General features: G+C 38.3%; 1 protein-coding gene across 1 annotated transcript; it reads left to right on the top strand.

Annotated features, from left to right (window-relative positions):
- The first annotated feature begins 7,490 nt into the window (after positions 1-7,490).
- Positions 7,491-12,485, top strand: RBR1 (retinoblastoma-related 1). The gene is made up of 16 exons (XM_079030002.1): positions 7,491-7,744; positions 7,930-8,034; positions 8,314-8,456; positions 8,547-8,690; positions 8,786-8,975; positions 9,060-9,126; positions 9,209-9,582; positions 9,658-10,507; positions 10,580-10,742; positions 10,819-10,888; positions 10,964-11,140; positions 11,214-11,339; positions 11,417-11,561; positions 11,647-11,762; positions 11,844-11,965; positions 12,063-12,485. The coding sequence occupies exons 1-16, from the start codon at positions 7,646-7,648 to the stop codon at positions 12,208-12,210; spliced, it is 3,039 nt and encodes a 1,012-aa protein (XP_078886128.1). The 5' UTR covers positions 7,491-7,645; the 3' UTR covers positions 12,211-12,485.
- The last annotated feature ends 205 nt before the right edge of the window (positions 12,486-12,690 follow it).

The raw sequence follows: 12,690 nt of genomic DNA, 5'->3' as shown, positions 1-12,690 counted from the left end.
TACTCTAAAATTATTTTAAAAGCATAAATAAACCGGTTTTTTCTGGCCATGATTTTGGGGATGTCACGCTACTCGATGAGTTGGTTTCCATGACTCGTCGAGTAGCAACGGGTTGGTCCACATGTTTAAGTGACCTACTCGCCGAGTCCAAGAAGGGACTCGATGAGTAGGATTTGGAGGATGAAACCCTAATTTCCAAGGTTTTGCACCCTATTTAAGGGATCATTAGCCTCCTTTGTCCTCTTTACTGTCCCTTGAGAGCTCAACAAACCCTAATACGTGTGTGTGCACGCTCCATTTGTGTGTTTTAAGCTTTGGAATAGGATTCTTGGTGAGAAGAGCTTGGAAATCAAGTGACTAGAAGTAGGGAACTTGTGGGGATCTGATATCCACCTCAGTTAGCATCTATTGGAAGGTATTAAGTCGTTACCTTGACCTCTTTTCCTTTTAGATCTCATTTGGGTGAAGATCAGGGCTTTTCTAGCATAATAAGAAGCCATTATTGGGTATAAGCTAATATATGAAGTTGTAACTTCAGATATGGACTCTCTTTGGTATCTAGGTCCATAAAGTTTTCAGCTTTGGCAAGTATGAACATCTCCTCAAGTGTAAAACTCCATTACAAGCTTTGTTTTGTCATTATAAGACTTTAGAGCCTTGCATGCACGTAAAGTTTGCAGATTTACGTGATAAACATGCCTTGGGAAGTTGGATCTACAATATGGAACCTTAAGATGGCTTAATAAGCATCTGTATGGATTTGGACCGAAGGGACTCAGCGAGTTGCATGGTCAACTCAACGAGTCCGATGAAGATTGTCGTGGACTTGGCAAGTCAGTAGGGTGACTCGGCGAGTCAGCTATGGTTTTCCCGAATTTTTACACACAACGCACCAACAGTATTCATGGACCTGATGAATCAAGTATGCAGAACGTTGTTTGATCGCTCGGTCATAGTGTTTATTGATGATATCTTGGTATATTCCAAAACTCGAGAGCAGCACGAGGAGCACCTCAGGGAGTTATTGGGAGTTCTGAGACAGGAACGACTGTATGCCAAGTTCTCTAAATGTGAGTTTTGGTTACGAGAGGTCCGGTTCCTCGAGCATCTCGTTAATCAGGATGGGATTTTGGTCGACCCGGCCAAAATCGAGGCAGTCATGCGGTGGGAGGTGCCGAGGTCTCCCTCAAATATGATGAGTTTTTTCGGATTAGCAGGGTACTACTGCAGATTCATTCGGGATTTCTCCAAGATTAAAGTACCCCTCACTCGTCTGACGAGGAAGGGGGTGGATTTCTGGTGGGTCCCTGAGCAGCAGAGGGCATTTGAGACCCTCCGTCTTCTATGAGGCTCCAGTTTGGACCTTCCCTGAGGGAGTTGAGGATTTTGTGGTGTTCTGTGATGCATACATCATAAGTTTGGGGGCAGTCCTCATGTAGATAGGACGAGTGATATCCTATGCATCGCGACAACTGGAGCTGCATGAGTTGAGATACCCTACACACGATCTGGATTTGGGGGCAGTGGTATTCGCTCTCAAGATTTGGAGGCATTACCTATACGGGATCCGTTGTACCATACACACGAATCATAGAGCTTGATACACATCATGGATCAACCGAACCTGAACATGAGGCAGCACAGTGGTTGTATGTAGTCAAGGACTACGATTGCGAGATCCTTTACCACCCCGGTAAAGCGAATGTGGTGGAGAATGCTTTAAGCCGCAAGTCAACTTGGTCTTCCACCCCAACGATATGTATGAGGATAGCAGTGATTCTCCGATTGTGAGTTTGATCATAGATGCTCAGGTTGAGGGCATGCGACCGGAGAACTGGAAGTTGGAGGGTATCAAGGGAGAGAACACCTGGTTTGTGCAGGATATCCGAGGATTATTGACCCGATGCGGTCGGGTTTGGGTTCCGATGTCTGGTGAGGTCAGACAGACAGTCATGGAGGAGGCTCATAAGTCTCACTTCTCTATTCACCCAAGGGCCACAAAGATGTACCAAGACTCGAGTTTGAGTTATTGGTGGCCATGTATGAAGCGAGAAATCGCTTGGTATGTCGAGAGGTGCTTGACCTGTAGGATGGTCAAGCATCAAAGGTCGCATGGTTTGCTACAACCTCTAGAGATTCCCATGTGGAAATGGGAACAAATCACGATGGATTTCATTACCAAGTTGTCGCGGACGGCGAATGGGCTTGATTCTATATGGGTCATTGTGGATCGATTGATCAAGAGTGCCCATTTCTTGGCTATTCGGGAGAGTTCGTCGGTCGATAAGTTGGACGACGTGTATGTTCGCGAGATCATTGCTCGCCATGGGGTTCCGGTCTCCATTATTTCCGAACGGGATGTTATATTTACCTCCCGTTTCTGGCAGAAGTTGCACGAGGAACTGGGCATGCAGTTGCACTTTAGCACAACATTTCATCCGCAGACCGACGGTCAGAGTAAGCGGACCATTCAGACATTCGAGGATATGTCGAGGGTGTGCGTTATTGACTTCAGCGGGAGCTGGGATTCCCACCTGCCCCTTGCAGAGTTTGCCTACAACAACAACTATCATTCCAGCATTGACGCCCCACCTTTCGAGTTGTTGTATGGGAAGAGATGTCGCACCCCAATTTGTTGGGGTGATGTCGGACACAGGGTGATGGGACGGACGGAGGTAGTCTTGCAGACTATTGAGAAGATTCAGCAGATTAGGCAACGACTGTAGACCGCTCAGAGTCGGCATAATAGTTATGCCGACAGACGTTGATCTGAGTTAGAGTTCCAGGTCGGTTACATGATACTCCTGAAGGTCTCACCCTGGAATGGTGTGATCTGCTTCAGAAAGAGGGGAGAATTGGGTCCCTGATACATTGGGTCGTTTAGGATCGTTGCCAGGGTGGCAAGGTGGCATACAGGTTAGAGCTACCGGATGAGCTCAGTCGGATCCACAACACCTTTCACGTTTCGCAATTTCGGAAATGCATTCCGAATGAGGAGGGGGTAGTATCATTGGATGACATACAAGTCAATGAGCACCTGAATTATGTTGAAAGGCATGTGGCCATTCTGGAAAGGAATATGAAGGTTCTACAGAACAAATAGATACCTTTGGTAAGAGTCATGTGGGAGCACCGAAGGGGGTCCGAGTGGACGTGGGAGCTGGAGGCGGAAATGAGGGAGCACTATCCAGGGTTGTTCACCACAGCAGACTTTGAGGACGAAGCCTAGTTCAAGTGGGGGAGAATTGTAACGGCCAAATTCTCAGGTATTGATTTATGGTTATAAAATTTCATGATTTCAAGGTCTACTCGACGAGTTGGTTGCCCTGACTCGTTGAGTAGCAGCGGGTTGGTCCACGTGTTTAAGTGACCTACTCGTCGAGTCCATGAAGGGACTCGACGAGTAGGAGATGGAGGATGAAACCCTAATTTCTGAGGTTTTGCACCATATTTAAGGGATCATTAGCCTCCTTTGGCCTCCTTACTGTCCTTTGAGAGATCAACAAACCCTAATACATGTGTGTGTGCTCCATTTGTGTGTTTTAAGCTTTGGAAGAGGATTCTTGGTGAGAAGAGCTTGGAGATCAAGTAACTAGAAGCAAGGAACTTGTGGGGATCTGATATCCACCTTAGTTAACATCTATTAGAATGTATTAAGTCATTACCTTGACCTTTTTTCCTTTTAGATCTCATTTGGGTGAAGATTAGGGCTTTTATAGCATAATAAGAAGCCATTATTGGGTATAAGTTAAGATATGAAGTTGTAACTTTAGATATGGACTCTCTTTGGTCTCTAGTCCATGCAGTTTTCAACTTTGGCAAATATGAACCTCTCCTCAAGTGTAAAACTCCATTACAAGCTTGGTTTTGTCATTATAAGACTTTAGAGCCTTGCATGCATGTAAAGTTTGCAACTTTACGTGATAAACATGCCTTGGGAAGTTGGATATGCAATATGGAACCTTAAGATGGCTTAATAAGCATATGTATAGATTTGGACTGAAGGGAATCGACGAGTCAGAAGAGGCTTTTCACGACTACTCGAGATCTGGAAGGACTCGACGAGTCAGTGATTGCACTCGACGAGTCAAGTCAACATGGACCGTTGACTTTGACTTTGACCAATGGTTGACTATTTGACTTATGGGGCATTTTGGGAAATTGGAAATTTACAAGTATAGTTCTATAGTGAATATGGATGGTGGAGTTTGTGCTGGTGATCCGAGAGTTCGGGCCTATCTTTTGAGTCGACAGTTGCGAGGTGAGTTATCCTCACTATATCAATAGGGTCTAAGGCACCAAGGCCGACCCTTTATGGATTTGTATCCGGATTATGGCATGATATGTTATTGATCACATCCTTGTAGTTAGGATGGTGATATGCTATGTTAGCGACCGGTTAGGTCTGTATCCCGGTTTTTAGGATGTTGCTATGATTAGTGATATGTTAGATCGGTTTGACTGTTATATGATATGAGCTAGCGTATAATATTTATGTGCATATGTTTGTTTAGGTGGGGGTTGGGTTGAGGCGTTTCTCTTTGTGTTGTAGGCCAACATACCCGACGAGCTGTCCGGATTGGCTGTAGGCCCTGCAAGGCGGTCCAGTCATGTCGAAGGCTCGGGAGCGGTCCAGATAGGCTGTAGGCCCTGCGAGGCGGTTCAGTCAGGCTGAAGGCTCGTTATGCAAGCTGTTATGTATTTGTTGATATGATATGATTATGGTTATACCTGTATGGCGTTGGTATTTTGGGGGTAACTCGTTAAGCTTTTGGGGCTTATAATTTCAATTTATTGTTTCAGGTACATTAGGGGATCGCGGCAAGACAAAAGCGTGATCGTACAACTCCTCTTGTTTTGTTTATGTTTATGGGACAACTCTGATATGATACATTTTGAAAACAAACTTTGTAATGTTAAATGATTTTAAGTGTTTTGAAAAAGTTTAAATTTGGCATGATTTTTATGTGTGTTGCACTTTGATTGTTTTTAGTTAATTATGGAGGTTTGGTTTGAGTGGAAATGATTTCCATCATTACTTACTATAATAGGTCAACCATGAGTACTCTCACTAGGGTTTCAATGCCTAAACATACTTTCCCATGTACTCAAATTGAAGACATTAGAGAAGATGGTTAAAGATTGTAAGGACTTTTAGAAGACCACAACCTTGTAGTTGAATTAAGTTTTGGTATAAATTGTTCCTACCTTGCTGTTTTGGATTAATTACTTTGTGTTGGACCCTAGGTTGTATTTTCTGCATTTTGAACTTTGAAAATTGTTTAAATTAAAATCCACTATATGAAAACTACTATGGGAAAGGTGCTTCATTGAAGAACTAATATTGTAAGATCTTGATACAATTACTGTTCAAGAACGAAGATTAGTGGATCAGGGGAAGCAAAATCTATAACAAAAATCTCTAAAATGTGTACGGTGAACCAAATAGCAATTAGTTGCACATACTAATGGTTTTGTGCTAGAATAGAATTCATTGAATCCGTTATGTCTAAGACTAAGAGGTTGTTTCCTTTTCCTCATTAAGTCATTAAGTCATATGTTTAATGAATAATGTCGTGTGCCTAGATAAAGTGTTGTATGCATAAACCGTCTTAAACAGAACTAGATGATCATGTATCCTTACATTTCAAAAAACAAATGTCACAATATTCATCACAATTAATAATATTCAACAAATTTAACTTGAATGGATTTGGAAGAAAAAAAAATGCAAACAAATCAATGGTTAGTGTCTTAACACATTAAGCTAACTTTTTTTTTTCTTAAATAATTATTCACTTTGTCGAGATTAAGTTGACTTAAAACAATCATTAACTATGAAATGACATATATATATATATATATATATATATATATATATATATATATATATATATATATATATATATATATATATATATATATAATATCGATTAACCCCAAAAAATGAACATAGACTATAAAACAGACCACTTTGTAACGAGACTATTCACTCCAAAAATGATGCTTATCACCAAGGTATATACTAGTCTTGTTAATAATGTAAAATTTAAACTGCATATTACGAAATTGTTCGTATTTTGCAAAAATCATGATTTTTAACCAATAAACTTAATTTTTGTGTGTGTGTTTTTTTTGCTGTAGAGATTTTCAAATAACTATTTTCGTACGTATATGCAAACAACTAGCACACGAAGAGAAATAGATTTAACGGATGCAAGATCTTTTTCATGTAATAAACATTTAACTTCATCGTTTGTATAACACACGTCATTATCTATTATCTTTTCATAGATGATGTGTTTCTTGTATGAGTTAGTTTCCTCTAAAACTTAAGTTAATTTTGTTAGTAAAGTGTTGGTGGATAAGTGACCGAGGTTTAAGGATTTTTATTTTTTAGTTGGCTTAAATGGAATATTTTGTATTCTGTATTCAGTTTGCTATTTTAGGGAGAATTTCATATATGCCCTTCTTAAACATCAAAATATCATATTTACCCAACTTAATTTCTAAATATCATATTTACCCTTCATAAAATTTATAAATATCATATTTACCATTCATAAAATTTCAAAATATCATATATGTACTTTTTAAAAATCAAAATATCATATATGCCCTTCTTAAATATCCAAATATCGTATATGCACTTTTTAAACATCAAATATCAATGGTAATATCTAAAATATCCTTCATCTACAACAAAAAAACTAAATAATCAAAATATAGATTCCATAGAAAGGATTGAAGATGAATATTTTTGTTTGTCAAGAGGACGACATTCAACAATTTAGATGTTCACATTCCATTATCATAGACGTAAGGATAATATCGTTAAATTTTTTAATTATTATAGTAATTTTAAGTTTTAAAAAATGATTATAAAATATTAAAAACATTATAAAAAAGGATTTGGGCAAATATGATATTTTGAAGGTTTATGAAGGGTAAATATGATATTAAGAAATTAAACTGGGCAAATATGATATTTTGAGGTTTAAGAGGGGCATATATGAAATTCTCCCTTATTAAAATAAAAGCGTTATATATAAAACGAAACATAAATACGCAGTTATTTCACATATTTTATCATTTAGAATATTATTTCAGACAAATTTAACGGCTCGAATTCGCCCCTGTAATGGCCTAGGGTCCAATCACAACCTTTAAAATAATGTGACTAAGAGATGTTCTGTAAGTCAGGATAATAATCGTGCACCACGATGCATGTGATTTTTTCCTATTGTAAACAGGGACCGGTTTTGGCGGTAAAAAAAGTCTTGTGTGACGTGTAAAGCGTTTATTGGTGCTTTATGTATGTATGATAAGCATCACATGGCATCATGTCATGCTGTATTTGTTGTTTTTCCCGCGCTACCGTACCTCCGGATCCCCAAAAGCAGAGGGAAGAAAAGGAAAAAAGAAAACAAGAAAGAGGGCAAAACCCCGAATCGAGAGAGAAGCAGCTGCTACGAGTGTGTGTTCTGAAAGATAGGGTTTTTTTAATCGTTTTGATTTGTCAGATCTATTCAATAGTTGGGTTGTTAATTCAGCGCCGAATTCGCTTATTAGGGTTTCGGCGAATCGGAGATCTGGTTTGTTTCTTGTCAACGAGATTTGCGTAAATCGTTTGACAGGTTAACTTATGTCGACCATGGGAGACATCGGGCCTCTAAATCCTGACACTGTTACCTCTACACAAACCGTAACTACAATTGAAGCTCGATTTAGCGACTTTTGCAAGGTTTTCATCTTGATAAATATATTTTTTATTCTTTCTAGTTTTAAGTGTTATTTTCATCTATTCGTGCATCCGATTATTGGATTATTATTTGCTCATTAATTCGTGTGGTATACCTCAAATTCCAAGACTTGATATGCGGGTTTGTTTTTGGTTTATTTGACTTGTTCAGTTTGGTCTCTCGACAGGGTCGATTGACAATGGATGATAACGCTTCAGAAGAAGCGATGAAGCTGTTCAATCAAAGCAAACACCTTTTCTTGACAAATGCATCCAGTCTTGGAAGTGGAACGGTATGTCTTTTCATTTTCTTAAAGATTTATAGTTTCTGGATTCCAAATTCAAACACCTTTTTAATCCTATGATTTTTAATAATGATTCAACGATTCAGACTATACCCCTAGTGTCATGCTCCAAGTTGATAGCTATAAAATACTGCTAATTACGATCACATAACTTCATAGACCTAAATAGCAATGTTATTTATTTCCTGAGCATCTGTATCTAACTTTAATTGAGTGATCATAAATTTTTTGAAGTTGCTGAGATTTATGTTTGTATTTTTCAATCAGCCTGAGGAAGCCGAGCACTACTGGTTTGCATTTCTCTTGTTCTCCATGAAAAGATTAAGACAGAAGAATGATGCAGAAGATGCTGATAAAACTAATGGGAATGACTTTAAGCTTTACCAAATACTTAGAGTTGCAAAACTAAAGTATGTTTTCATGATTCAACTGACTAGGGTAGCTATATGGTCAACTGACTATTTGTTATATGTGATTAAATTGTTTTTTTGTTGTCTCAGTTTTGTAGATTTCTTCAAAGAACTACCTCAATATTTAGTCAAGATTGGTCCCATTTTAAGCAATCTATATGGTTCTGATTGGGAAACTCGTCTTCAAGCAAAAGAGTTGCAGGCAAATTTTGTGCATCTCAGCCTTTTAAGCAAGTGGGTACCTTTCTTTTAGTTTGAAACTTCATCAATTGTGTAGTAGAGTTCATCTGATAATCTATGAAACAATTTTTTTTCTTTAATTATTCAAGGTACTACAAACGTGCATTCAAGGCACTTTTTCTTGATAATGTTGATGCCCAATCAGCTGTTGCCAACTCAGCCGAATACATAGCCAACTGTCATCGTTTTGGATGGCTTCTATTTCTTGCTCTACGTGTCCATGCATTCAGTCGTTTCAAAGACCTAGTCACATGCACTAATGGATTGGTCTCTATTCTGGTTAGTGGCTAATCATAGTAGCCCAAATGATGTGTAAAAGTTTTGTTTTTTCTATTTATTTTACATCTATGAAACCTTTGTCAGGCAATTTTGATCATTCATATTCCAGCTCGCTTCAGAAGCTTCTCAATTAATGAGTCTTCTCGCTTCGGTAACCATTTCTTTCTCAATTTATTTATTTTTTTCTCTGGTTATTTGAAAATTGACTTCTTGCAAACATGGGTTAATTGCAGTTAAGAAGGAAGACAAAGGTGTGGATCTACTTGCATCACTTTGTAACATGTATGAAACATCAGAAGACGAATTGAGAAAAACAATGGTGAGAACAAACATTGTGGTGGAAGAAATCTTGATGAAAAATCCTTGCTCAGCATCAGAATGTCAGAATGGAAACTTAGACAATATTGACACAGATGACTTAACATATTTTCAAGATTTATTAGAAGAATCGTCTTTATCTTCTGATTTAAGCATTCTAGAAAAAGACTACAATGATGCAATGCTTTTAGAAGGCGAATTAGATGAAAGACTTTTCATTAATGATGAAGAAAGTCTCCTTGGGTCAAGCAGCTTGTCTGGTGGTGCCATTAACATGAATGGAACCAAGGTATAGCTAAAATCTAAATTTTCATTTTTTTCACCAAAAAAATAGACTAATGGTTTGACTTTTCTTGTTGTGTAGAGGAAAGTTGACTCGATGACATCACCAACAAAGACAATCGCAAGTCCACTTTCACCTTTCAGATCTCCCTCAAAGATGATATCTACTCCTGTTAGCACAGCAATGACAACTGCAAAATGGCTCAGAACCATTGTTTCTCCACTTTCTTCTTTTCCTTCTGTAGATCTAACTAGATTCTTGCAATCATGTGACAAGGATGTCACGAGTGATGTCATCAAAAGGGCACGCATAATTCTAGAAGCTATTTTCCCCAGTAGTGGTCTTGGTGATCGAAGTGTAATGTCAATGTCAAACATGCAAAGTAGCAATCTGATGGATAATATTTGGGCTGAACATCGTAGGCTTGAAGCATTGAAGTTATACTATAGAGTTTTACAAGCAATGTGTACAGCAGAAGCTCAAATCCTACATGGCAACAATCTAACATCATTGTTAACAAACGAAAGGTTTCACAGATGTATGCTCGCATGTTCAGCTGAGCTTGTTCTTGCTACTCACAAAACTGTTACAATGTTGTTTCCAGCTGTTTTGGAAAGAACCGGGATTACTGCTTTTGATCTTAGTAAGGTTATTGAAAGCTTCATCAGACATGAGGAATCTCTTCCTAGGGAATTGAGGCGACATTTGAATTCTCTTGAAGAAAGACTCCTGGAAAGCATGGTGTGGGAGAAAGGGTCTTCCATGTATAACTCTTTAACAGTTGCAAGGCCTTCACTTTCTTCTGAGATCAATCGTCTTGGGTTGTTGGCGGACCCCATGCCTTCTTTGGATGCAATTGCACTGCAATGTAATATGTCCTGTGGAGGGTTGCCACCTGTACCTTCGTTGCAGAAACGTGACACGTCACCAGGTAGGTAAACTGTTATTTGTCTATTTGAAGCCATTAACATAATAAAGCTAATGCATTTGAGTGTGTGTTTAGGGAAAAGTGGTGAACTGAGGTCACCAAAGAGGGTTTGCAATGAGTATCGAAGTGTTTTGGTTGAAAGGAATTCGTTCACTTCACCTGTTAAGGATCGTTTGTTGGGGATTAATAATCTTAAGTCAAAGATGCTGTCTCCTGCTTTGCAGTCTGCATTTGCCAGGTAGGACAATCAGTCAATAACCAATGGAAATGTTTTAAAAAGTTTTTTGAATTTAAAAATCTGTGATTGTTTGCAGTCCAACAAGGCCAAATCCAACAAGAGGAGAAACGTGTGCAGAAACGGCTGTTAATCTGTTCTTTAGCAAGGTGAGGTGCAATTCCAAAGCAGTTATGTTTTGATATGATGAGAATAGTGTTAATGGTTTTGTTTTGGTTGAGCAGATTGTGAAGTTAGCTGCTGTTAGAATCAATGGAATGGTTGAAAGGCTGCAGATTTCACAACAAATAAGAGAAAGGGTATACTGTCTTTTTCAACAGATTCTGAGTCAGAGAACAGCTCTGTTTTTTAATCGGCATATTGACCAAATCATCCTGTGTTGTTTCTATGGAGTTGCAAAGGTACATAACACATTTTTTTCATATCTTGATTTGCATCTCATGCTACAATGTGAATGTGATTAATTGCATGCAGATCACCCAATTGAGTTTAACTTTTAAAGAGATCATATTCAACTACAGAAAGCAAGCACATTGTAAACCTCAAGTGTTTCGTGCTGTGTTTGTTGATGACAGGTCATCTTCTCGGCGAAGTGGAGGGGTAAGTCATAAGTATATGATGCATGACACCTGCTTTGTAGGTGTTTTTTGTTTTACATTGATTATTTTTTGGAACAGAAAACAGGGCAGGATCATGTTGATATCATTATGTTTTACAATGAGATATTCATTCCAGCTGTGAAGCCATTGTTAGTGGAGCTTGCTCCTTCTGGAGTTGCTAAAAACCCTAACCAGGTATCAGAAGCCAACAAGAAAGATGAAGGTAGGTATTATTGAATATCGATTTGATTATTATTATTATTATTATTAAAAAAAAAGAAAATGAGCCCAAATGATGTTGGTTTTAGGTCCATGCCCTGGGTCACCAAAGGTGGTGTCATCATTCCCGAGTCTTCCAGATATGTCTCCAAAGAAGGTATCTGCAGTACACAATGTATACGTCTCTCCATTGCGCTCAACAAAGGTATTTGTTTTTGTTGTTGTTGTTGTTAAATGGCATCGACATTTGATAGATAATAATTGTTTTGAGATTTACTACATACAGATGGATGCTTTGATATCTCATGGGTCTAAAAGCTATTACGCGTGTGTTGGGGAGAGCACTCATGCCTACCAAAGCCCATCCAAGGACCTCACTGCCATCAACAATCGTCTGAATGGCCATGGGTAAGATTATAGAATAAATATAATTATTAATGTTTTATTTATTTATTTATTATGCTAATAAACATAAAGTGATGTATGTATTTGTATTTGTGTTCAGGACACGGAAGGTGAGAGGGACACTCAACTTTGATGAGGTGGATGTTGGATTGGTGAGTGACTCGTTGGTGGCAAACAGCTTATATCTTCAAAATGGGAAACCTCCATCTGCATCTGCAACTGCTCAACAGCAGCTCAAGACTGAATGACACAGACACTATACTATAATACTATACTTTACTAGAAGACTTAATAGGAGGTTAAGTTAAGTTAAGTTAAGTTAAGTAAGGTTGGTTGGTAGTTGGTAGTAGTTGAGGTGTGTATGTATATAGAGAATTTGATTTGGGATGGGGATGGGGATGGAATGAGCGGTGAAATTATTGTACAGTAGCCGCCACTAACCTCAATTAATGCTTTCTTGCTTGGTGAATGATGATGTTGGATTTGTAATAAATTTCTTTATCCATCCATCTCATTAGTGTTCTATGCTTTTGCTTCCCAAACTTTAATACAGATTTTACTTTATTTTCAAATACGGTGTTAAAACAACATGCTCTTGGATGTTGTTTTCTTTCGACTTAACAGGCTTAATGGGTACATAATTTACTTGATACAAACATAATGTCTTTCTTAATACGTTAAGTGAACTCTTTTACTTTACCCCCACCTCACTCACATAGTCACATATG

The sequence above is a fragment of the Lactuca serriola genome, chromosome 3 (genome assembly GCF_051521515.1).
Source record: "Lactuca serriola cultivar US96UC23 chromosome 3, Lser_US96UC23_V15, whole genome shotgun sequence".
Classification (NCBI taxonomy): Eukaryota; Viridiplantae; Streptophyta; class Magnoliopsida; order Asterales; family Asteraceae; genus Lactuca; species Lactuca serriola.
Note: the sequence above shows the minus strand (reverse complement) of the source record. Positions and strands in the feature narration are given on the sequence as shown.